Source organism: Oryzias melastigma, linkage group LG5, assembly GCF_002922805.2.
Source record: "Oryzias melastigma strain HK-1 linkage group LG5, ASM292280v2, whole genome shotgun sequence".
Taxonomy (NCBI): Eukaryota; Metazoa; Chordata; class Actinopteri; order Beloniformes; family Adrianichthyidae; genus Oryzias; species Oryzias melastigma.
The window spans coordinates 35,230,875-35,257,965 of NC_050516.1; the positions used below are offsets into that span (position 1 = coordinate 35,230,875).

At 37.9% G+C, this 27,091-nt stretch overlaps 2 protein-coding genes across 7 annotated transcripts in view; one reads left to right on the top strand and one right to left on the bottom strand.

Moving 5' to 3' along the window:
• wnk2 (WNK lysine deficient protein kinase 2) overlaps positions 1-25,912 on the bottom strand; it is a 44,242-nt gene extending 18,330 nt beyond the window's left edge. For 4 of the 6 annotated variants that reach the window (XM_024270092.2, XM_024270091.2, XM_024270090.2 and 1 more), the window contains exons 1-13: positions 23,982-25,912; positions 18,658-18,830; positions 17,648-17,868; positions 15,668-15,825; positions 14,020-14,108; positions 13,606-13,825; positions 10,982-11,243; positions 8,978-9,285; positions 5,243-5,365; positions 4,955-4,987; positions 3,259-3,375; positions 2,657-3,061; positions 637-1,200 (exon numbers count right to left, since the gene is read on the bottom strand). In XM_024270092.2, coding sequence (XP_024125860.1) covers positions 637-1,200; positions 2,657-3,061; positions 3,259-3,375; positions 4,955-4,987; positions 5,243-5,365; positions 8,978-9,285; positions 10,982-11,243; positions 13,606-13,825; positions 14,020-14,108; positions 15,668-15,825; positions 17,648-17,868; positions 18,658-18,830; positions 23,982-24,638 — 3,330 coding nt within the window. In that variant the 5' untranslated portion in view covers positions 24,639-25,912. The remainder of the gene's footprint in view (positions 1-636; positions 1,201-2,656; positions 3,062-3,258; positions 3,376-4,954; positions 4,988-5,242; positions 5,366-8,977; positions 9,286-10,981; positions 11,244-13,605; positions 13,826-14,019; positions 14,109-15,667; positions 15,826-17,647; positions 17,869-18,657; positions 18,831-23,981) is intronic. The other 2 variants (XM_024270093.2, XM_024270095.2) reach the window with 2 other exon arrangements.
• Positions 3,284-27,091, top strand: part of ninj1 (ninjurin 1) — a 37,415-nt gene continuing 13,607 nt past the window's right edge. Inside the window, exon 1 of the mRNA XM_036212090.1 lies at positions 3,284-3,394. The gene's annotated coding sequence lies outside the window, so the exon portion shown is untranslated. The remainder of the gene's footprint in view (positions 3,395-27,091) is intronic.

Consider the following 27,091-nt stretch of genomic DNA (forward strand, 5'->3'; position numbering starts at 1 on the left):
TTTTTAGAAAAAAATTTACTTCAATTATTAGACAAAAGATAATGTGTTAGTATCTGCTGTGCACCAGTTACTACTTTAATTTTTAGAAAAACATTTCTTTACTCCTATTTTTTTTAATTTCGATGTTCCTTTAGGGCTCCGTATAAACTTTGAGGTGAAAGGAAATAAAAATTAAATGTTTCAAATCTGGTGCTTCCCTGCTATCATACAATCCTGATTGTTGAACATTCGAATTATGTAATTAATCTTTTTGTTAATGATTATTAATCCCTTTTGCACATTTATGGGGGAAAACACATTAATTTTACATATTTTCAAATTAAAATGTGAATTTATCCATTTTACATTTGGGGCCAAATAAACATTTTGTAAAGTTTTTCATAAAGACATTTATGCAAATCATTTAATATTTTTTAATATATAAAAGTGACTCTTCATGCAGATAACTGGGTTAGATTGTTGCCTTTTGACTTGTTTTTTGCCAAATATGAATGGCACAATAAAATACTTCATGGTCAGTTTGTCTGAATTAATTTAAAAAAACTGCCCCAGTATAAAGTTTTATTGATGCCTCTTCACCCGAGGGTTTTTTAAGCGGTGCAGATGGAAACCCAGATGCTTGGACGACATCCGTACCTCTGCACAGGAGTCTTGTTGAAAGCTGTTGGAGGCAGCTGTCTCTGTGTTTTGCTGAGTGTTAGCCAGGCCGGCAGACTGAGGAGCTGCTGTCTGGATGCCAGCAGGCTGCGGTTTGGGTGTGACCGAAGGTGTAATGGGGGCTGTAGACTGGACCGACACCGGGAGAGTGCTAGGGGGGGGGACTGCGGCTGGAGCGGGGATTTGAGGTTTACTGCCGGTGGAAGGTGTGGCTGCGTTTGTGGAGGAAACCATTGTTAATTCAATCGTGAGGCTGGATTCAGACACTCGTGGCTGAGCTTCAGCCAGAGCTTGTACTGGCGGTGAGGTTTGAGCGAAGGTGGCGGCTTGAGCTGACACTGGGATCAGAGGCTGTGCTTGTGTCAGAGCTGGAGGTCGTGTTGGAGCCACTAGGATTGTAGCTGGTGCTGGGACTGCGGAGGAAAATGAGGCTGAAACCGTGGTCGCTTCTGCATCTGCACCTCCCCAGAGTGGAGTCTGACCGGCAGGGAAGACGGGGGCCGAAAGCTGATCATCTCTAAGAGTCCCCTGAGAACCAGGAACCTGTGACAGAAAACAACTCATTAAGATTTCTGGGAAAATGTCGTTTATGTCTGAATATCGAGTTGCATGCTCTGCATGCATCACATCAACTCTACAGTAGATCTGCCACGATTAGTCGACTAATCGACGACTAATCCACTATTAAAACAGTCAACAACTAATTTAATAATCAATTAGTTCATATTACTTTATATTACATGGAGTCAGGGTGTATTGAAGTAGAGAGTTATAATGGCATTATGCTAGCTTTTTGACAATTTTGGCATTTATTAAGGTTTTTAGGCTGTTTTGGAGTTTAGCTAACATTTCAACAACATGCTAACTATTTTGGCTAGCTTAGGTTTTTTTTCAATTTTGTTAGGCTAATTTGGAGTTTAGCTAATATTTTAGCTACATGCTAAGTATTTGGCTAATTACGTTTTGTTTTTAGGGTAATTTGGAGTTTAGCTAATATTTAATGCTAGCTAATTTGGCTAATTTAGTTTTTGTTTTCAATTTTGTTAGGATAATTTGGAGTTTAGCTAATATTTAAGCTACATGCTAACTATTTTGGCTAATTTAGGCTTTTTCAATTTTGTTAGGCTAATTTAGAGTTTAGCTAATATTTCAGCTACATGCTAAGTGATTTGGCTAATTTAGGCTTTGTTTTTTCAGGCTAATTTGGAGTTTAACTAATATTTCATGCTAGTTAATTTGGCTAATTTAGTTTTTTTTTCTCAATTTTTTTAGGATAATTTGGAGTTTAGCTAATATTTAAGCTACATGCTAACTATTTTGGCTAATTTAGGCTTTGTTTTTAGACTTATTTGGAGTTTAGCTGATATATCAGCTACCTGCTAACTTTTTTTGCTAATTTAATCGTTTTTTTTTTTTTAGACTACTTTGGAGTTAACTAATATTTCATGCTAGCTATTTTGGCTAATTTTGGCTTTTTTCATTTTTTTAGGCTAATTTGGAGTTCAGCTAATATTTCAGCAGCATGCTAGCTATTTTGGGTAATTTAGGGTCTTTTTGTCTATTTAGGCTTTTTTAGATTTAGCTAATATTTCACCTTCATGGTAGCTGTTTAGGCTAACTTAGGCTTTTTTCAGTTTTGTAGGCTTATTTGGCATTTAACTAATATTTTAGCTGGCTATCACCTTCAGCATTTTAGCTTTCAATTTCAGCATCTTCAGCGGCCAAATTCAGCTTCCAGCATTCACACTATTATTATAGCAGGTTATGCTATATATTTAGTTTTTCAGTTAGTTTAAAGGTAATGATGGTTAAAATGTGTGCTTTACATCCAGTTCCTGCATGACCCGATTAGTCGACTAATCAGAAAAAATAATTGGTCATTAGTCGACTTTTAAAATATTCGTTTGTGGCACCACTACTTTACAGAGACATCGCCACCTTAGTTTTACAGATCTCTCATGACCGAACCAATACAGGGACGACGGAGTCAAATATTCACCTGGACAGGCTGGTCAGCCAGCTCCTGCTCAGGAATGGGGGCGGGGAATGGGGTGGTTTGCACCTGAGAGAGAGGTAAGGTGGAATGGGCGGTATAGAAGCTACCGAGGTTTTGCTGAGGGGTAGGAAGGTCACCCTGCTGTTGTGGCACAGCAGGGGACTTTGCCATGGCATGAAGTGGACCGGGGAATGCCATGTATTGAGGAGTCTGAGGAGTGCCGAGAGAAGGCACAGATGGGAGGGCGGCGTGGGGGGTCAGAGGGAGGGATGGAAGGCGGGGTGAAGGTGAGTAGTAGGAGCTACACACAGCATGGTTGCTGGTGCTGTAGGCGGATGGCAAAGAGGCTGGGGAGAAGGGAGAGGCCACGTGAGCCTCGGTTTGAAAAAGAGGATATGGTGAAGTAAACTGGGAAAGAAAAGGGGAAAAATGAAATAAAATGAACAAAGTCAGCCAGTCGATCGAGATGACGTTCACACAGGCCCGTTGTACCAAACCCTGCAATGTGACGCTCAGCAACATGTTAGGGGGCGCTGTCACCTCGTTTTTTTGTTTTGTTTTTTTGCTGTTCTTAATGTTTTCGTTTTGTTGCTACAACAACACACCTGTGTGTTGATCTGCAGAGGCAGGAGTGGAGGAGGACCACTGGAGGCGGACGGTGGGAAACTGGTGGAAGTATCTGGAGGACTCAGGGTTGATGCAGGCTCCTCAGAAGATACCAGCTGGAGAAGGAGATTGAAAGTTTGTATTTTTCTGTCTCTTTTATCTGTAAAGATGCTGCACTTTTGGAAAAACATCATTTGAAAACAGATTTCAAGATGGTCAGAACTGAACTTCTTTGAGTTCATGTTTCCAACGTCCAGACAAAATAAAGGCTGCTGTTATTACCACATATATTTATGTGCAGACAAGATGCACATCGCTGCACGGATTTAGAAAATGATGAGCGAACAGTCACTTATAAAAATTATTAATAATAATGAAAGCACGCTCACAGGATCATCTCACTCCATACATGATCTTTGTTTGTTTATAACGGAACTCGCTATTTCTTCTTCTACGACAGTCCTGCGCATGTCAAAATGATTTATTCTGGTCAACCGCATGGAAACGCTCGTTACAATCAGGGTGCACAGTTCTATTCTAATCCGATCTTTGGTCTGAATTTTAAGGTTGACATTTTTTTTACTAAAGCGGCCTGTTTAATACGCGATGCGTCGCGTTGATATGGTAACAGCTTCAACGCTCCGCTCTAGCTCCTTTTTGAGGATGGTAATCTTCATGAGAATTTTTAAAAAGTAAAAAAAAAATTTAAAAAAGCATAATTTTAGAAAGAAAGTTCACCTCTTAGTGCTTGTTTTTGTCCAAATGATGAAGCAAAACTTTAATTAAATAAAAATAACAAGTCCAAAGTCTAAATTCCTCCACATTTTTTTATTTCTTCCTTCTTAAATTCTCTCTTTTCTGCTTTATTGTAGTCTTTAAAATGATCAAATTCGCCCAATTATGTTAAAGGAAACTCTAAAATCACTCTCATGTCTTTTTCTACTGTTGTAGTAAACTGTGGAATAAGATATATAAACATTTGACATATGATTTTTATTAATAATAAGAAGTTCTTTTTGGATTGATCAGAAAAATATTCATACTGTTTTTTCAATATCGTTAATTGGAGACTCTTGACCTAATGTTTTTTTCTTTTTTTTCTGTGATGTCACAGTAAAATAAAGAAAAACATAATAAAGCCACCTTTTTTTGTTTTATTTTGATCTTTTTCTGCACCACGATGTTACAAACTTAAATAAAACAGCTAAAAAATTAGGCTTTTAACAGCAATTATTTGGTTAAAAATCATTGCGATTAAAATCGATTAATTAGATCAATTAATTACTGGTCACAATTAATCGCACAAAAAATAATCGCACAACAGCACTAATATATTATATATATTTTTAAATTCTCGCATTTTCTTTTGCTTGTCTAAAAGAGAGAATCTGAAGGTAAATCCGCAGAATTTGGGGGTTTAAAAGAGGAAAAATCAGTACAACACGTCTGCGTCTCGCCTACTTTACCCGGACCCTCATGGTTTAAGTGTCTGTTACAACATGACGGGGAAAAATGTGAATGAACACGTTTGCCCCACAGGCTCATCGAGGCTCAACCTTAAAAACTATTCAAGCTTTTCAGGAACAGTTTTGCTCATTTTTCGTCTGCAGACAGCAGCTCGTATCCACCCGTGAGGGCAGGTGTGACTGAGGCATAAGATTGTTGTTTAATTTAGACTTTAGTGTAAGAATCTACCTGGGATGAAGCAGGAGCTGGCTGGAGATGGGGCTAAAACGGGTGAAGAGAAATGGGAAACAAATGGAAAAATTAGCATTTAAAAAAAATCATTATTAAAAAAAAAAAAAGAAAAGTTATCATTCTTATGGACTTGTATATGCAGAAGTTGTAGCTTTTTGTTTGTTAGCTTCTTGTGTTAGCACTGCCAAACGGAGAAAAAAAACTATTTTTTTCTGTCTAATTCTGCATTTTTCAGTCTTTTTGTGGATGCCGTAAGAGAAAGGTCACAGTTACAGCTTGCAGCACCTGCTCCTGGCCGGGCTGGACAGCGAGCTGCGTCTGTGGAGCGGGCGCAGCAGCTGGATAGCTCTGTGCTGTCTGTCTGCTCTGGTGTGCAGGAGCGGCTGGAGCTGTTGGAGCTGAAGCCATCTGGAAAAAAAGCAACAGCACTTCATTAAATTCTTAGATTTAGATGTATTGTTACTTCGGTCTAGGGCTGCCACAATTAGTCAACAAATCGACTATTAAAATAGTCGGCGACTAATTCAATAGTCGATGAGTTGTTACTTTATATTATACGGAGTCAGAGTGTAGTAAAGTTGAACAAAATGCACTTTTTCGATATTTGAGTCGGTTTCAGATGCTAACCGCTTTGAAGCATTCACGCTACAGTGAAACGTTTTTTGGCAAATATAAACTCAATCACATTCCCAGCAATTTCATGAATCTTGGTATAAAAACGTTCAGCTTGTTCAGGACATTACTGCTTGTATTTGTGGTATTCAGAAACTTTAGTTTTTGAAATATTGAGCAAAATATGCCCCATAGGAAATAAATAAGAAAGTCTTCAAAGTTAGTGTTTTTAAGTAGATTAGCAACAAGTCTTTAAATATATTCATGGACTATGTTTTAATATTGTATAGTAATTTTAAAAAACCTGGAGTTTAGCTAATATTTTAGCAATATGCTAACATTTGTGACTAATTTGTTATCTATTGTTTATAGGCTAATTTAGAATTTAGCTTCTATTTTCGTAACAGGCTAAAGTTTTTGATTAATTTAGTTTACTGAGGAATTTTAGGCTCATTTGGAGTTCAGCTAGTATTTAGCAATGTGTTAGCTTTCTTGGCTAATTTTTAATCTACTAAGGTTCTTTTGGGCTAATTTAGATTTTATATATTTTTTTTTGATTAATTTAGTTTACTGAAGAATTCTAGGCTCATTTGGAGTTTATTTAGTATTTAAGAAATCTGTTAGCTTGTAAGCTAATTCGGCATTTACAGAGGTTTTGTTATGCTAATTTAGAGTTTAGCTAATATTTTAGCAACATTCTAACAATTTTGGCTCATTTGTTACCTAGTGATGTTTTTATCGGTTAATTTAGAGTTTAGCTTAATTTTAGCAAACTTTTTTGACTAATTTAGTTTACTGAGGAATTTTAGGCTATTTTTGAGTTTAGCTAGTATTTAAGCAATGAGCTAGCTTTTTTGGTTAATTTAACATCTACCACAGTTTTTTGGGGCTAATTTGGAGTTTAACTCATATTTAAGCAACACGCTAAATAAAAATTGGCATGTATTAGGGATTTTTAAGCAATTTTACTAAAAATGTTTCTGAAATTTAGGTCAACTTCAACGTTCTTTCATAGTTCTTTAACAAAATTTCCAGTCTTTGAGCAAATTTAGCATTTTGCAAAAAGGTTTTTGCATTTTTCAAGTAAATTAAAGTCAACTGCGTCAAAATTTTCAGCAAAAAGCTTCTTCATCTTGTTTTATAAACAGAAACTAATAAAGGACAGACGCTGCACGATTCATTAAAAGTTTATTATACCATGGTCTGGGTGAATACTCGATTCTGATTGGCTGCTGGGTGTGCATTAAAAACTGATAATGCACAGTAATAACGCACACCTAAAAAAGAAGTTCCGGTCACACAGACCAAACGTTCGATATCACTGCGCAGGCTTCTTTAAAACACATTTTCCTTCATCGTCTGGACAAAACAAGCAGTAATGGATGAACTTTCTCTCTGAACTGATGCTTTATTCAACTTATTGTAGCGACCAGCATTTATATTCCTCTCCTTTTGTAAGGTAAATTAATATTGGCAAATTAGTTATTCTCCTTCTAATAAAACACCACTCGACATGAAAGGTGTAGTCTTCTGTTTCACCACAAGAGGGAGTTTCTCATTTTAGAGCAGCTCAGAAGAACGAACCTGCCGTGAAATGAAACACAGACAGAAGCTGAATATGTTCTAGCTGCTCACTGAAGGATTAACGTCAGAAAAAGAAGAAAAATATCCTAATTTGTCCGGGTCTTTCTTTCAAAACAGCGACACTTTACCGCTGCAGCTGAGGTCTGTAACGGCTTCCTGCTTCATGCCGTGTTTCATGTCACCGTGACAACAAACCGCATCACGGATGATCAAATAGTCCGCTTTGTGTGAAAAAATGAGCTAAACCAAAGAAATAACAAGAATAAAGTACTAAATATTGATTAAATGTTTATTTATTTTGTAAAGACCATGGTATAAGCGGGATAATACCCTCCGAAGAGTGCATTATGAGAAATTAACGCACTTCACGGAGGCCTAAACCGTCCTCCGCTTCGCGTCGGACGGTTTAGGCCTCCGCGTCGTGCGTTAATTTCTCATAACGCACACTTCGTCGGGTATTATCCCTTACATAAACTATTTTTTTCATTGTCTTTAATTTTTGTTAATTTAAAGCTAATGATGGTTAATGATGTGCTTTACATCCACTTTGCACATGACACGATTAGTCGACTAATCAGAAAGTCGTTGGTGGCAGCCCTACTTTAGTCCAACAAATCAAGATCAAAATTTGTCAACAAGCAGGAAAAAAAGGGGTTTTCTAGCTTGGTAAAGTTGCAAAACTAAATCTACTGTCTCCTATTTGCTTTATTGCTTTTAAAAATGCCCATTTGACCACAAACATCTCCAGTACTTGGGGCAACGTAGAAGCAGGCGCTGGTTGCTATGAGGGATGACTATGCTGCGATTAGCCAACATGAACTTTCCTTATCTAACATACCAGTGGATCTGGCCTGTCTTCGCTGTAAAGAGGGGATAACAGGAGGTTCCTGTTCAGGTTTGGGGTACAGCTGAAAGGAATGTCCAGGCCCTCATCAGTATGCTCCGCCACCGAGCATTTAGTTCTCGCTCCATGGCTGTGCATTTGAGGATTAAGACTGCCTCTGTCAGAGAGGGTAGGAGAACTGGTTCTGCGGCTGACAATGTGGCGGAGGCAGTAGTTGAGGAGGCCAAGATCTCCGTCTTCGAACAGATTCGGAGGAAACGCGGCTTGTGAGGGGGGCGAAAGACGTGAAGGTGAAGTCGCCACGTTTGGCTGACTGCTTGGTTTTTGGGCAGAGTGTGAGGGTGAGAGGGGCGTTAGAATGGCAGAAGGACACCTTGACAGATGAGGCGATGTCGGAGAGCTTGGAGAAATTTGGGTAGGGAAAGTGTGTCCCAGTGACCCTCCTCCTTTTCTCCTGTCCTTGAGAAGGAGGGACATGCAAGCTTTGCAGTGGTGGCGGTGGGGCTGTGGACTGTGCGGGACGCGCAGACGCTGCATTGAGGGGGATTGTAAATTCAGGGGAAGGTGAGGTGAATCCGAATGACTTGCTGAGTCATGAGGGGGGTGTTGATGCAGGGGGGTGAAAGGAGATAATGAAGGATTCTGGGCATCATTTGAGCTTCGGTAATTTGTCGCATGCCCTCTACTCTCTGTGCTGCCTGGAGAAGTGAGATCCTGTAACGGGGGGAGGCAGGGAGTCTGATTTACCGCCTTGGTGAGGGAGCACGTCCTACACTGTAACGTCTCAACCAAGGAAGCGCTGCCACGCCTATGACACTTTGTGATGAGGAGGTTCTCGTAGCTTAAAAAGGGGTCGCTATAGTGACGCTGGTTGAATGTCAATCCAAAAAAAGCACAAGGAAAAAATTCAGTTTCACAGTTTAAAGACAAACCTTAAAGTGAAATGAAGGTGTGGAAGATGACGGGCAGCATGTACTCACTGACTGACACTGATAAGGCCCCTGCTGAAGTTGTGGTGAAGGTTGTGGAAAGGCACCAGGATTCAGCTGACCCGTGGACTGCTGGTAAGCTCCTGGGTGCAGCTGGGCTGATGGTTGAGTGTAGCCGTCCTGGGTTGCCTGTGCTGTCAGCTGCTGGTAGGGCCCCTGGTGTTGCTGAGGGTCGGTCTGTGCAGGACTGCAGACCATCTGAGCACCGCAAAGGGGTTCTGGAAGCGACTGGTAGGACCCATTCAGCTGATTGTTGGGTTCCTCCGATTGCATGGTAGAGGTCATTCCGCTATCAGCTGCTGCAATGGAGAGACAAACATTGTCATTTACAATGAAATCTTCAGAAGGAGACATGTTTCTCTAACAGGAATTATGAAAACTGAATCTGGTGTCATTAAGAATGTAGCCCTCCTTTGACAGTTTCAGACAATTGAGAAGAATCTTGTGTTTTTCAGAACGGACCAACACTAGGGCTGCCATGATTAGTCGACTAATTGACGGCTAACTATTAAAATAGGCGACGACTAATTTAATAGTCGATTAGTTGTTACTTTATATTAAATATAGTCAGAGTGTAGTAAAGCTGAAAGTTATAATGGCATTCTGCTAGCTTTTAGGACAATTTTGGCATTTATTAAGGATTTTGTGGCTATGTTGGAGTTAAGTTCCAGAGTTACAGAGGCCAGGACTGAAATGGCAGAACAAAGCCTCACCATAGGTTTTGATCCTCACCTTAGGAACAACTAAAAGGCCAGTGGTGGAGGACTTCAGTGTCCACGAGGGTTCATACTTTAAAAGAAGATCGCTTAAATAGGAAGGCCCAAGACGGTTAAAACATTTATAAACCATTAAAAGAATCTTAAAATCAAGTTTAATTTAGTTTTTTGCCTTCCTAAGCAGAGTTTTCTTTGGACAATAGCACCCCTAAGTGAACAGCTGTTGGAACAGCAGAATTTTTATGGGCTATAAGGTTCACCACAGTATTTAATTTGCTCCTAAGAGTGCCAGTAGAGAAAACAACTGTGGAAGATTATGGAACTACACTAGTGCCGCAACAAACGATTATTTTAAAAGTCGACAAATCACTGATTATTTTTCCAGATTAGTAGACTAATAGTAGAATAATTGCACGCAAGTGGATGTAAAACACACGTCATTAGCGTTTAGCTAGCTAAAAACTAGATATATAGCATTACCTGCGATAATTCTAGTGTTAATGCTATAAGCTGAATTTGACCGCTAAAGATGCTAGTACTGATAGCTGAAGATACTGAAATTGATAGTTAAAAACGCTGAGGCTGATAGACAGGTAAAATATTAGCTAAATGCTAAATTAGTGTAAAAAAATGAAAAATCCTAAACTAACCAAAACAGCTAGCATGTAGCTTAAATAATAGTTAAATTCCATAACAGCCTAAAAAACTAAAAGGAAAAAAGCCTTAGTTAGACAAAACAGCTAACATCTAGCTCAAATATTAGTTAAAATTCCAAAATAGCCAAAAAAAGCCTAAATTAGCCAAAACAGCTAGCATGTAGCTGAAATATTAGCTAAACTCCAAAACAGTCTAAAATACAGGGAAAAAGCCTAAATTAGCCAAAACAGCTAGCATGTAGCTGAAATATTAGTTAAATTTCAAAAATAGCCAAAAAAAATGCCCAAGTTAGCCAAAATAGCTAGCATGTAGCTGAAAAATTAGCTAAACTCCAAAATAGCTTAAAAAATTTAGTAAAAACCAAAATAGTCCAAAAAGCTAGCAGAATGATATGATAACGTTTAACTTTACTACACTCTGACTCCATATAATATAAAAGTAATGACTAATCACTATTAAATTAGTCATCGACTATTTTCCTAGTCGATTAGTCGTTGATTAGTTGACTAATCATGGCAGCCCTAAACTATATTAGTATAAAACCAACCCTTCTCTATTCAAAACCAGCTTTGACCATTGTAAAATATCTCTGAACTATTGTTTATATTTTTGACTTCCTTACATGTGGTAGACACGATGACAGGCACAGTGCAGGTCAACGTCTCTTGGTCCTCATACTCTGCATTGGTGGATGTGACCCCCGGGGGTATGACGGTGCCGGGAACCTGCAGTAGATTCGGTTGCATCTTCTTCTTTGCAGCTGCGTCACTATTGGCATTTGTTGAGACAGTCCGCGCCCTCCTCCATTTGATTAGAGCCACGCGGTCTCTGATGGACTTCCCAACAATCTTCACGTCACACTCAAGGAAAAATCCTGACTCAATCTGCAAGATAGACAAACAAGGTATTACTGCAGTTCATATACAAAACAGGAAGGAAGGAAGGAAGTCGATACCTCGAGTCAAAATTCTTCTTGAGCTACAAATAAGTGTTTCCCTTTGGATCAGACTGTGCAGGAGAGCAAAGATCGACTAATTGGATGCTCCGGTTTCAATCAATACAGTTAATGTCTTCAGCTTGTCACTATAGGCAGCTTGTTGCAAACGCTTGACCAACTTTCACAAACATTTGACCAAATGGAAACACCTAAGTTTAAAGAAGAAATAGCTTTATTTAGCTGTTCAAGGCCGTAAGAAGGTTAGAGGTGACGGTCGAGGATGACGAGGGGCACTAGGCAACAAATTATCCTTATAGTCTTAAAGGAGCCAAACCATGATTTTCTTAAGTCTTTCAGAGTAAACTATATCCATATAAATGATCATATATTACCTTTGGAACACTAAAAAAACGAATTATTTATGAAATATTAGTTAGTTTTGCGGAGTCTTCATACCCAGAAGTAAAACGACTCGATCTCTGAGGCTCCGCCTTCTACTCCCTGCAGGTGCCGCCCATTTCATGACGTCATTCTAGAGCCGTCCTCGTCAGCGTGTCACCCACCAAAAAAATCCTGTCAATTTTATTTTTAATATTGATGTACATACTGTGTAGCTCGGGCATAGACACATTTTTTTCCCTAAAGATTGATGTAAAAATAAATAAATCCAGTTACTGACTGATGCGCAACAGGTACTATCTGGTGTGCAACAGTTAATAACTAGATTTTATTTTTTAACTTAATTTTTTAAGGAAAAAAATTCAGTTACTATCTATCCAGAATTTTTTTTTCTAAAAATTGCTGTTAAAAAAAAAAAAAAAATGGATAGTAACATGTGTGCACCAGATAGTAACTGATGTGCACTAGTTACTAAACAGATTTTTTTTTACTTCAATTTGTTACATAGACCCTATGTACTTTTGAAAAAAGAACTTCAATTTGTACATAGACCCTATGTATTAAAAAAAAATACTTCAGTTTTTACATTGACCCTATGTATTTAAGAAAATGACTTAAAGTTTTTACATAGAGAATGATAAAAATGTTTTACTGCTTTTTTTTCCAATTCAATGTCTCTTTAGGGGCTCCATACAAAAGCAATAAGCAGCAGAAAAATAATACCTATTTTTGGTTTTTGTTTTTGGGTAGTTAAAGTGTTAAAGGTCATCCCTTTTTTTAACATTACGTTACAATTTTTCTGCCTAAATAATTTCTATATATGTTGAAATGTTTATGAAACCTATTAAATTTGTTAGAAAGCATAAAAGTAAAAACCATAAGATTGTAGTTTATCATTAATAAAGTACTTTTGACTGATATGATCTGAAAATGAGTGTGTAAAATATTAATGTTGACTTAACCTAGTTACACTTTTCAACAAGTACTTGCATAGCAAATATGTATTCAGTGGTTACAGCCCAGTGGACAAAAAAAACAAACATTCAACCTGCTGACTTCAGCAAATACAGGGTTAGAATAGGGCTGGGTGTCGATTATAATTTCCAGAAACGATTCGATTCACAAGAGAAAACAATTTTTTTCGATTCTTCCAATTCTTCAATTCAATTTTGAGTTTACACATTTATACACATTTGTTTCATAAAAACATTAATAATCAATTATATGTTTTGAATCTATTTATATTAATCTGATCCAGTTCACATACTGTAAAATGTATTAGTGAAATAATGACATTGTTAATATCATACAGTGTTTCTTAAAAAAGAGAAGTTCTAACAAAAATTTTTAAATCATTAACATTGTAAACATTGTTCTGCTTCTCCTGAAGGGCGTTCCAGTTTAGCCACTAGGTGGCGATTGCACTATAGCATTACACCTTATTCCAGAAGAAGAAGAAAGTTTGAGCAAAAACTTGTGCTATAGACCTCAAATGATTACTTAAAAAAATAATTTGTAAAATTCATGCCTGTGAGTTTATAAAGATGTTCATTTAGTCAGCAATGTATGTTTAGGTCAACCGACCGTTAGCATTAGCCGTCCTATGGGAAATTCAATTGAACGTTAGCATCAAGCTAGAGGACTTCAGCTTTATGTGCTAAATCGATTTATATTTTTATGAATCAATTATTGATCTGTCAAGCTTAAATGGATTAATCGATTTCATCAACCCAGCCCTAGTTAGTACATGCAGCCGGTATAAAAATACTAATGGTAAAGAGTTTGCAATCTCACACCTTTACCCATACAGACTCATGAAAGAGTAAATAGACTGAATCCCCGACGGGGTCTAGTATTACATGAGCTAACAAAGTTTTTTTTTCTCAGAAACTTTAAAGCTTTCTTGTTACCATTTCTTGTGCAACCACTTCTGCCACTTCATTCACCAAGTCAAAGGTGAACTCAATGGCCCCGGTGTCTTTGTATTTCCCCTTCAGCTTTTTAGGATCTTCCACCCACAACTTCAGAGCAATCGTGGATTTTTTCCCATCGTCTTCTTCATTTAGCTCCACTCTCACACCCGTGTCTTCTGCAAAGTAGGCATGATTTAGGAGGTCCTTGATGGAGTATCTGCAGGAAATACATAAACACCAGCTGCACTGCAGTGAACACTCGTGATGTACGACACACAGACGGCTGAGAGGTAAATACTGGCGTTAGCTCAACACGGTTGGAGTGAAACAAAACCAAAAACACGCAAAGATGAGGGTTGCTCGCCATCGCCAGCATAAATAATGCGTCAAAAGTGATCGTGCTCCACTTACCTTTCCTCCCACCGGTGACAGATGCACTCCCCAATTATTTCCTTAATTTCTGGGTCACTGACTTTACTATAGCTGGCAGGTTTCACCCCCTGAAACACAAGGCAGCATGATTGAAACCTCAAAGGAAAGTAGAAAAAAACATTTGTTTTCCTTTAAAAATGAAATAAAACAACAGTTATGCTCAAGTTTCTGCACTCAGGTTTGTATTTTAGTGTTGCAAAGTCTGAATTTCAAATTTTGTCATTTTTTGCACTATTGCACTTAGCATCAAATCCATGTTCTCTATATGGAGTGAATTTTGTGCCACTATGTTGCAAGCAAAAGTCACAGTTTGGTGAATGAAAAAAAAAAATCTAAATTCAAACAAAATGTGACGTGTGAAGAATAAAAATTAATGATTTGAAAATAAAATTATTTGATATTTGCTTTAAAAACAATATTTTCATTTTTTTCCCACTTAGCATCAAATCCATGTTCTCTATGGAGGGATTTTTGTGCCACTATGTTCCAAGCAAAAGTCACAGTTTTGAGATAAAACTTTTCGAAGTTGCAAAACAAAATGTAAAGTATTAAGAATAAAAATTCATGATTTGAAAATAAAATTATTTAATATTTGCTTTTAAAAAAAATCATTTTTTTCCACTTAGCATCAAATCCATGTTCTCTATGGAGGGATTTTTGTGCCATGATGTTGCAGGCAAAAGTCAAAGTTTTGTGATCAAAATGTTCTAAATTGCAAACAAAATCTAAAGTGTTAAGAATAAAAAAATATTTTGCATATAATAATTTGCAAATAAAAATATTATTTTATTGTCTTTCAAAAAACTTTTTTGCTTTAAATTTTTTTTTTGCATTTGCAAACATTTATTTCTTTTTTTTGCTTTCAAAAATTATTTGAGTAAAATAAGATAAGACACAACACATTTTAAAACCTTTGTTTTGCAATAACAAAAATAATTTTTGAAAGCAAAAAAAAAAAAATGTTTGCAAATCTCAAAAAAATTGAAAGCAAAAAAATGTTTTTGAAAGCCAAAAAAATAAATATTTTTATTTGCAAATTATTATTCACAAAATACATTTTTATTCTTAACATTTTGTTTGCAATTTAGAAAATGTTGATCTCAAAACTGTGACTTTTGATTGCAACATAGTGGCACAAAAATAACTCCATATTTCTCTAATCTGAATATGTTCTGTAAACTGAGGTTAACCCAGTGTTCTCCAGACGATGCATCACTATACGTACTCTGTATGGTATAAGACTAACATGCTTGTTTTAAACAATAACACACATACCGGTACCTGCAGAGCGGGCAGGATCCTACCAGAAAAACACCTTGTTCTTTAAAGACAGGAGCTCTTCCTTTTTGCTAAATATGACTACATTTTTAGCTGTTTTACTTAGGATTTTATCTTAATTCAGGTCAACTTTTTGTGTTTTTGTCTATCTATGTCACATTGCATTTTCTATCGTGTTTTTCACACACTAACTGATGTTTAAACGACTTTCCAAAACCATGAATTCAAATAACATTGCATTTTTATCCTCTTTACTTTAATTTAAAAGAAATATACTAATAAAAGTTTTTATAATTTTAGTTTATAATGGTAATTTTGATGACACAAAAAGGTTTCAAAACGAACTTACGCTGGTAACTTTGCGGTAGATTTGAGCAGCATTTTGACACTCAGAGTACGGGTACTCGGAGGTGGCCATTTCTAACATGCACATCCCAAAGGCGTAGACATCCACGGCCTCGTCGTAGTGCTCCTCGTACATCTCTGGGGCCATGAACTCCGGGGTTCCTGGAAAAGTGCAACAGGAAGTAATAAATAACAGCTTGAAGTCATCCTTACGAGGACAAATGGATCGCAGGTTTTTAGCTTTATTTAAAAAAAAAATGATAGGCAGAAGCACATTAGTTTTGCACTTTAAATTTCCTACCTGTGATACAAATAAAGCAGTCTCTCTTTAAGTTAAGTTAAAGAACAATGCAAATTAAAGAAATATTTCAAAGTGTTTACCAAAAACTCAGCAAGCATGTCAGCAAGAGCTCTTTTCGGTTTGGGCTTTAAGAATGAGCCCCATGTGGGTCGTCTCAGGCCAGGTATGTCAAACTCAAACACACAGGGGGTCAAAATCTAAAACACAGCTTAGGTCACGGACCGAACAGGATAGACATTTATTCAACACTCTAAACCTACATTTTGAAAACTTTTAAACCTTAACTTTTTAAAATAATTAGGAATTATATACACTATATAGCATTACCTGTGATAATGCTAGTCCGAATGCTGTAAACTGAATTTGGCCGCTGAAGATGCTAGTAATAGTAGCTGAAGATGCTGAAAATGATAGCTAAAAACGCTGAAGCTGATAGCTCGGAGAGCTGAAGCTGAAAGCCAGCTAAAATATTAGCTAAATACCAAATAAGCCTGAAAAACTAAAAAAATAAAAAAAGCCTTAGGTTAGCCAAAACAGTTAGCATGTAGCTGAAAAATAGCTAAACTTCAAAATAGCCTAAAAATGAAAAAAAGCCACAATTACCCAAAACAGCTAGCTTGTAAATATTTGCATAACTCCAAAACAACCTAGAAAACTTAAAAAAGCCTAAATTAGCAACAAAAAAACTATCATGTAAATATTAGCCTACCTCCAAAACAGCCTAAAATTAGCCTAAATTAGTCAAAACAGCTAGCATACAGCTGACATTCAATTACATTTTCAATACAATTCAGTTTTATTCATGTAGCCCAAAGTCACAAAGGAAATTTGCCTCATTGGGCTTCATGCCGGTTTGCGACATATTAGCTAAACTCCAAAATAGCATAAAAAAGAAGGCCTAAATTAACCAAAACAGTTAGCATGTAGCCGAAATATTAGCTAAACTCCAAAATAGCCTAAAAAATCTTAGTAAATGCCAAATTAGTCCAAAAAACTAGCAGAATGCTAATTTTTAATTTGTAATTTTTAACATAAATCAACTTAAACCTTAAATTACTTTTAATATTTTACTTTCCAAAAAAAATATTCAAGTTAGAAATAAGCACAAGATAACATTGGGCCATTAATAAAAATAAAATTTAATTAACTGGTGTTCCGGATCTGGCCCCCGGGCCTTGACTTTGACACTCGTGTCTTAGGCGGTCCCACCTGAGACTGTGAAGTGGGATCAGTCTGTAATTGAGGCAGGGCTCAGCTGGGCTAATTCCATGAACCCATGTGGCTAATACACTCATTCATTTCCCTTATGAGTCTCTTCTTTCATGTTACTGAATTGACATTCACGCTTTTGCTCATTTGCGACCGTCCCCACTTTGAACCCATTATAAAATGTGATAAAGTTATGTGAGGCCCCTTCAAGTGTCCACCAGAAATGTTCTCTCATCAACTACAAAAGACAATTAAATACTGTCTTATTTCCCTTAATGGAATTTTACTTGCATTGCAATGTGTTGGGAGAGAAGGAACAACATTTCTCTAGGAAATTGCCAGATATGTCGCCATGGCAACACATTTGCATAACATCCATGAAGAGACAAAAGGGTCTCTTGCTCATTTTAACCACATTATCCATGACAGCCCCACTACACTTGTTGGATCCTAAATAAATAAAAAAAGACTAACCAATAACACTTTTGGCAAAGGAGGCTCTCTTCAGTGTTGCCAGGCCCAGATCTCCAATTTTGACCGAGCCCGTAGGACCAGTGATGAAGATGTTGTCACACTTGAGGTCTCTGTGGATGATCGGGGGGGTCCTGGTGTGAAGGAAGTGGAGGCCTTTGAGGATCTGCCGGCACCAGCTCCGGAGAACTTTGGGCTTCATGACCTTAAAGCGCTTCAGATACCTGCAGGAAGAAGGACGAATCAGCTGAAGAGACTAACAACCTCACGCAGGCAGAGGTTTCTTTACAGGCCCTCTCTGATCATCTTTGATCTGTTGTAAAATCGTTCTTAGTGGTCTTTTAATTATAATTAAGGCATTTTTTATGTTTGTTTTCAAGGACAGAGTTTCTGCAGAAATTCATAAGAAATTTGCCTCTAAATTGTGGGTGGGACTGTTGGCGCGGAGAAACCTCGCCCCCACTTCCAACACCATGTCACAACTCCAAGCTTTTTTAAACAGCATTTTTTTTATCATGTCCTGATTTTTTTCACATTTGGATTTACCACAATTTAAATAAAAAATACTTAGAAATGTAATTTTTAGCTTAATTTTCTTTCTATTTGTTCTCCATGATCAGAATAATGCTAAGATAACATTTTAAAATCATCAAAAATACTGTTTGTTTTTTTTTTTTTTTTACCTAAGTGAGTCTTTTAGGACAAAGTAACAAATCAGTATGATAATAATCTGTTTTAGTTTGTTTAGGCATGTCATTCTTTGCAATTATTTTAAGTTTGATTGCTTTTTACTCACAAAACTATAAAATAACTTTTTTTCTTTTTTGACATTGGGTTATTAAGTGCAAAATAAAGTCTTGATAAATATAATTTACATATAAAATGTACATCTGGGATACACATTGGAAGATCAATTACTATTTTTTCCACATTTGAATGATTAAAACAGTGGGTTAGGTTTATATAAATCAATAATAATGACTATTTTTGATAATGTTCTGGGTGGTGCTCACGTTTTTAATGTCCCTGAGGTCATTAACTCCGTCACCAGGACGATGCACTTCTTCCCTTTCAGAGGAGATTCCCAGAAGTCATAAAAGCGAACGATGTTGGGGTGCTGCAGAGCCTTCAGCATTTCCGCCTCCTCCTTGAATCTCTGCCGCTCAACTTTGGACAGTTTTCGTTCCTAAAAAAAAAAAAAAAAAACAGATATTTTTTTATTTATCTCCACAAACACTTTTCCAGCAAACAAAATCAACATTTCTGAGGCGGTGGAAGATGATCATGTTTTTGAAGGGTTTTTATTTTCTCCTGGTGTATCAGTAAAGCTACAGCCTGAGGCTCATGTTTGGAGTCAACACAGCTTTGGCATTTTGGAAGGGGGAACTATGGGGGTCTGAACCATTTACTCTATGCTTTCCAGAGTTATGCATAAAACAGTCACACTGTTACCACTCACTTGCTCATCAGCATTAACCAGATAACGTGAAAATGTCCTTCAGGTTGGAAACATTTCTTGTTTAAGTCTGTAGTATACACCAGATTTGTGTTTTAGTGCGTTCCTTCACTGATGGACCGTCGCAGAAAAAATAACTCAGGTGGCAGCAAACAACCTCCACATTACTGTTTCTGTGCAGTCAGCAAAGCGGATAGGATACAGCAGAAACGGTGACAACCAGTTTATTTTATTTTCTGCTGTGCTTTAAAGAACACAGCAGATCAGTACACCTTTTTTAACTTACTGTGTTCATACAATAAGCTCATGCACGGCATTGATTATTGACTAACGTGAGACACTTCAGACATGAGCTAATACATATTTTATTACATCCTGCCTCTATTAAGCATCCCTCATAATAGTCTGTGGAATGGTGCAGCTTGTGTTCTCTAATTTTCTGTTCTAGTTCATTTAAAATACTATTTTTATAGTGTGGCAGCAAAAAAAAAAACTGCTGCACTGAGAAATCATGCTGCAAAAAATAACCTGATTTAGAGTACTGACAAAAACATATGTGCTTCACAAATGCAGTGCAACAAGAGAGAGGCTTTGTGTTTCTCTGCACAATGCAATGCTCATCCTGCACTGTCCTCAGCTGAACTCCATCTTTCCCGCTCTCATCTGTGTCTTGCTGCAGAGGGCTGCATCAGCAAGATTCCAGGATCCGATGTGGTAGCACCACAGGGGTAAAAACCAGTGTTACATATTAATTAGTGAGTCATCAGACAAGACAATGATGGAGCAGCCAGAAATGAGATTCCTCAAACACGAGAATGTTGATTTCACTGAACAAAATTGAACTAGAAACGTTGCATTACCTGTAATGATGCTATTGGGAATGTTTTAGCAGAATCTGGTTGCTAAAAATGCTAAAGCAATTTACTCTAATTGCTGAAAGAATTTGCTGAAAATGCAAAAAGCTATTTGCAAAATTTGCTAAAAGTCTTGAAATTTTGTTAAAGAACTATAAAAGATCGCTGAAGTTGGCCTTAATCTCTGAAAAATTGGTTGTAAGTTTGCTTAAAAATCCTCAATACATGCCAATTTTGCAAAAACATGTAGTGTGTTGCTTAAATATAAGCTAAACTTAATTAGCCCAAACCCTAAAAAGCAGGCACATTTTTAAAATACTAGCTCAACTCCAAATAAATATTCTCAGTAAAATTAGTAAAAAAAAATGTTAGCCTGTTGCTAAAATATTAGCTAAACTCAAAAGTAGCTAATAAACCTCAGTAAATAAAAAAATAGCCAAAAACGTTAGCATGTTGCGGAAATATTATCTAAACTCAAAAGTAGTTGACAAACCTCAGTAGATAACAGATTAGCTGAAAATTTTAGCCTGTTGCCAAAATATTAGCTAAACTCACAAGTATCCTAGCAACCTTAGCAGATAGCAAATTAGCCAAAAATTGTTAGCATGTTGCTAAAATATTAGCTAAAGTCAAAAGTAGCTACCAAACCTCAGTAGATAACAAATTAGCCGAATATGTTAGCATGTTCCTAAAATATTAGCAAAGTTTAAAAGTTGCTTAACCACCTTAGGAGATAAAAAAAAAAAATTAGCCAAAAATTGTTAGCATGTTGCTAAAATATTATAGCTGAACTCAAAAGTAGCTAACTAACCTCAGTAGATAACAAATTAGCCAAAAATTTTAGCCTGTTTCTAAACATTAGCTAAACTGTAAATTAGCCCAGCAACCTTAGCAGATAAATTAGCCGAATATGTTAGCATGTTCCTAAAATATTAGCAAAGTTTAAAAGTAGCTTAACAACCTTAGCAGATAAAAAAAATAGTCAAAAAATTGTTAGCATGTTGCTAAAATTTTAGCTAAACTCAAAAGTAGCTAACAACCTTAATAAAAAAAAATAGCCAAAATTGTTAGCCTGTTGCTAAAATATTAGCTAAACTCAAAGTAGCCTAACAACCTTAGCATATGACAAATTAGCCAAAAATCATTAGCAAGTCAAGGTCAAATTTGCATAAAAATACTTCAGTAGATGCCAAATTACCAAAAATGAGCTAGCATAATGCTAATATAAAAGCTCATTGCGAAATTAGTTAAAAAATGACTGTAAACCATGGTTTCAAAGTGCATGTTTTTGAAGAATTTGAAGGTTTTCTTTCACTTGGAGCATATTTACCTCAATATTTCAAAAGCTATAAAGTTTATGAATACCAAAAATACAAGCAGTAATGACTCAAACGAGCAGAATGTTTTGATAACAAGATCGCTGAAATCGCTTTACGTGCGTTTGAGTTTTTATGTGTAAAACAAACGGAAAGGAGCAGGAGAATCACTGTAGTGTGAATGCTGTAAAGGATTCACACAATAAATGGTTCTTTAATTGAATTTTAATTAAGTTCACAAATCATCAGCAGCTGAATGACTAACCCGGCTTGCATTCAAGTATCCTCATAATCTAAAGGTTCCCCTCTTCACATTAGATCCTCCGATGAGAGAGTTTTCTGCTGTCTCATCCTCCACCACGCTCACTAGGCCACACTGACAGACAGTAGCCTTTGCATTATTTCTTTTTGGTGAGCCAGACACAGTGAAGGGCATGGTCTTATCTCCAGGGACAGAACGGTTGAATCATGACTAGATCTGCCTTAAGAAGCTATTTGCACTTCGCAAAAGGCCGCTCAGGCAACGAGTAGCGTCTGAATCCCAGAACCAAATGCACAAAGAGATGTTTTAATTGATAGACTCAATTATAAATACTAAATTCCTATGTTTTAAATTAAAAACTGTAAGTATTCCATGCAATACTCTTAGGTTTTTCTCATAGTCTTTATTCTGATGGGCTTTACTTTGAATTTGTAGTAATAGTAGTTGATGCTCCTCTCATGGGGAAATCAGTGCTGATAGAAGCCGTAAGATAAACAAAATGTAATGCTGCTGATTACACTCCGCAGAGTCTAAAAGTGATTTAGTCGGGACTTCCATTTTTGTCAATTATTCCCTGGAGCCTGACACAGCAAACCTGGATTCTGCAAAGACAACCGTCTTCACTCTGGAGCTGTGCCACCAAGTAATGTTTGAATTTTGCCGATTATTTAACACTAATCCTTTAAATTGAAGACTTTTCAGCTCTGTGGAGCTGAAACAACCTGGTCACATTCTGAGCCGTGAAAGGGCATCCAGTGTCTGCACACTAATCTGTGAATCACATGGATTGCGTCCAAGCTAATCGTTAGATTATCACATGCGCAGATTAGCGATGCAGATGCAGCCGGCTGACGCTGTGAAGAAGCCCCGTCACGGACACGGTTCATCTGGTGGGGAGACTAGAAACGTTCGACTCAAGAGTTACCGCGGTCATTTCAGGTCAGACATGATGATCAAACTGAAGGAGAACATAGAAACACACCACAGCTGATCAATGAATCGTTTAGACCTTGAATTGATCTAATGATAATTCTGAAACCTGCTGACTCAGCTTTAAGTGACTCATTGAGTTTAAATTCTTATTTATTTATCCCCTAAAGTAAATAATCGCTGATCTGTTACCTGTGAGGACCAGCTGGTGCCTCAAGTTATGTATGGAAGGTGATAATAAAACCTCAACCAGGACATTTGTGCCCCGTGACGGGTTAGTGGTGCAGTGGTTGGCACTCTCGCCTGGTTCAAATCCCAGCTGGGACTTATCTGGACCTCCGGCTTCCTCCCAAAAACACACTTCTTAGGTTAACTTTGTTCTAAGGCACGTGTCAAAGTCGAGGCCCGGGGGCCGGATCCGGCCCTCCAGGTAATTCTATCCGGCCCTCCAGATCCTTTTATTCTATTGTTATTAATGGACCGATGTTGTGCTCATTTCTAACTTGTATAAATTTGAAAACATATATTTTTAAGGAGAGTAATATGTTGAAAGTTATATAAGATTTATATTTTATTATTCATAATGATATTACTGATATTAATTATATTATTGATATTAAAGTTACTGTTTAAAAGTTTTAAAAATTGGCATTATGCTAGCTTTTTGGACTATTTGGCTAATTTATGCTTTGTTTTTTAGGCTATTTTGGAGTTTAGCTAATATTTCAGCAACATGCTAGCTGTTTTTACTAATTTAGGTTTTGCAAGTTTCTTTAGGCTGTTTTGGAGTTAGCCTAATGTTTTGCACGCTAGCTGTTTTGGCTAATTTAGGCTTTTGTTTTTAAGTTTATTAGACTGTTTTTAGTTAGGCTAATATTCACATGCTAGCTGTTTTGGTTAATATGTTAGCTTGCTATCAGCTTCAGCATTTCAGCTATTTACTTCAGTGTTTTCATCTTCAACGTTTTTTGGTATCAATTTCAGCATCTTCAGCTATCAGCACTAGTTGCCAAATTCATCTTACAGCATTCACACTAGTATTATCACAGCTAATACTATATATCTAGTTCATAATTATGTTAAAAAGTTACGGTTTTTAAGTTTTCAAATGTAGTTTTAGTGTTCAATAAATGTTTATCCTGTTTGACTCACGACCTAAAGTGTGTTTTGGATTTTGGCCCCTTATCTGATTGAGTTTGACACCCTGATCTAAGGTGTCCCTAGATGTGCATGAGGGATTTTGCAGAGACAAGCATGGCGACCTGTCTACGGGGCCTTTAGGCTCCAGCAACTCTGTGACCCCAAAAGGTATAAAGATGGTTGAGGAAATGGATGGGTGGCCCTGTGAGGAAATGGCGATCTCTCCAGGGTGTACCCATCTTTCCCAAGCTGGGATAGGCTCCAGCAACAAGGGAAATAAATGGATGGATAAACTTTGGGCTGAAACATTTTTGTTATTTTTATACTTTTACCATCAACATTATGTAAAAGTTAAGACTTTTTCAATTCTATGACCGACCTGCAGCTCGCACCAGGCCACTTCCACCCAGGTGTCGGTGTCGAGCCCTTTGTAGACGGTCTTGAAGGAGCCTCTCCCCAGCTCGATGTCAAACTTGAGGAAGCGTCCTCCGGGGGAGGTGGACACGGCCTTCATCCCCGGCTCCTCTTCATTCTCGTCACTCCCCGCTTTCCCGGTAACATCTGAGGGCACCACCTCCTGCTTGGACTGGCTCTGGCGGTCTGGTTCCCCCTTCTCTGCGCTCGCGCTCTCCGCGCTCCCCCTCGGGTCCGCCTGGCTCCCGGCGCAGGAGGTCTCCAGGAGGACGCACGCTCCGTGGAGCGCGCGGGAGCGACTCCTGTCCACGATGGAGCGCAGGTCGATGTTGAGCGCCGGGCTGCTGTTGATGAAGTCTGCGGTGTCCTCGTCTTGGTCCGACACCCACAAACTCCGGCGGATGAACCTGCGGCGGGCCAGCCCCGGGTACTCGGTGGAGGGGTACGAGCTGGGGTCACTGGCCCCCCGCAGCGCTGCGCTCTGGAGGTTGACATTGTGGTCCGTCCCGTTCTCGTACACGGGCCTGTAGGCATTGGCATTAATGTCAGACTCTAGATTGGGAGCGGAGGAGAAGGTGGATCCCAGAGGCGGATCTCTGCTGGAGTTGTCCGCTGCATTCATCTCTGGAGGAAAGTCAAACCTTTCCCGGTGACATTGCGCGCGGAGGGCGCACGCTCCGGTCCCGGCGCGGGGACAGTTACCTGCAACAGTGACGCAGTTCTCCAGCTCAGGATGTATGGCCTAACACCTCCAGATTGTTTAGGTCACCGCTCGTCCAATCAACGCGTTGCGCTCGCAGGATTCTGGCGCTGGTCATCACTGCTGCCGCCCGGCCGGCCCTCCTCCTCCCTGCGACGCAGCTCCTCCAGAAACGCTTGATGTCACTCGAGCAGCCTGTGGGATGGAAACAGCCTCCACATTGCAGGAGCTGCGGATCAGTGACGGCTGCAGCCAATCCCCGAAAACACCTGATCGATCAGGGATCTTCAAATCCACCGCAGGAGGAAATCCTCCCTCAGCCCGGTGAACCGTGAGCTCAGCATTATTTCACCCAACTGTCCGCTTTACGGCACACTTTCCCTGTCCGGCGCGCTGTCCCGGGGCATGCAGAGCGGCGGCAGAGGCGCTTATCAGATTAATGCGGCGCACTGCGCCCTCATGACGCGGCGCGTCCTCCAGCCGATCCGACCGCTGTCTTCTTAGATTTCATCCCCGTGGAAGAGGTTTGGGGATCTGGAAGCAGTCTCGTGGCACCACCCACGCCCATAGCAACACCACGTATCCAATAACTCGGTTCGCTTTAAGCAGCCTCCTCTGACAGAGGCTGCGCGAGCGCGCTGCTGTCATCATGACGCGCAGAGCGGAATCCACGGTGGACGGACGCGCCTCCAAACGGGATGCGCCGCGCACGGAAACCCACCTGATCCCCTCATGGATTATATCGCTAATGAAAACATGGTTCCTGACAGATCCTTTTGGTCAGAGGTTCCCTTCATTCATGCTAATGAGGACCACATAACTGTTTTCTTCTCTGATGGGACAGAGGTCTGTTAGACTAACAGAAAAAGTGTAACAATCACACAACAATAACTTAAATATTTACAGTTTTTCCAAAAGCCACACAGATCTTAAATAATTCATTTCTGTAATTTTCATAGAAAAAATTACTAAAACACTTTAAAAACTATGTATATAGCATGCGATAATGCTAAAGTAATAAGCTGAATGTGGCCACTGAAGATGCTAGTGCTGATAGCTGAAAATGCTAACTAAAAAAGCTGAAGCTAATAGCTAAAAACGTTGAAGTAGATAGCTGAAATGGCTAAAGCTAAATCTGAAAACGCTGATAGCTATAGCTAAAATGTTAGCCAAATTAGCCAAAAAAACTGAAAAAAATCTAAATGATCCGAAATAGCAAGCATGTTGCTAAAATATTTGCTAAACTTCAAAATAACCTAAAAACTGAGAAAAAGTCAAAATTAGCCCAAACAGCTAGCATGTAGCTGAAATATTAGCTTAATGCCAAATTAGCCAAAAAAAAAAAAAAACTGGTAGAAGGTCTAATTTAGCCAAAACAGCGAGCATAAGGCTAAAATATTAGCTGAACTCCAAATTACCAAAAAAATGAAAAAAGTCTAAGTTAGCCATAACAGCTAGCATGCTGCTGAAATATAAGCTAAATCCCAAATTAGCCAAAAAACTGAAAAAATCCTAACTTAGTGGAAACAGCTAGTATGTAGCTTAAATATAAATACCAAATTAGCCCGAAAACTAGTAAAAATGTGTAATTTAACCAAAACAGCTAGCATAAAGCTAAAATATTAGCTAGATGCCAAATTAGCCTAAAATGGTAAAATGTGTAATTTAGCCAAAACAGCTAGCATTTAGCTAAAATATTACCTAAACTCCAAATTACCAAAAAACTGAAAAAAATTCTAAGTTAGCCATAACAGCTAGCATGTTGCTGAAATATAAGCTAAATGCCAAATTAGCCTAAAAAACTGAAAACAATTTACCTTTTTGTATAGCACATTTTATGTACAGAGACAATTCAAAGTGCTTTACATAAAACACTAAAAGAAACAATCAAAAGAAATAGTAAAAATCAAAAGAAATAGTAAAAAGTGGAAACAGCTAGTATGTAGCTTAAATATAAATACCAAATTAGTCGGAAAACTAGTAAAACTGTGTAATTTAACCAAAACAGCTAGCATAAAGCTAAAATATTAGCTAGATGCCAAAATAACCTAAAATGGTAAAATGTGTAATTTAGCAGCTACCATAAAACTAAAATATTATCTAAGCTCCAAATTAGCCTAAAAAACTGAAAAAATACTAAATTACCCAAAACAGCTAGTATGTAGCTTAAATATAAGCTAAATACCAAATTAGCCACAAAAGAAAAAAAACTGGTAGAAGATCTAATTTAGCCAAAAAAGTGAGCATAGGGCTAAAATATTAGCTAAAACTAGTAAAATGTGTTATTTAGTAAAACAGCTAGCATAAAGCTAAAATATTAGCTAAGCTCAAAATTAGCCTTAAAAACTAAAAAGATTTCTAAATTAGCTAAAATA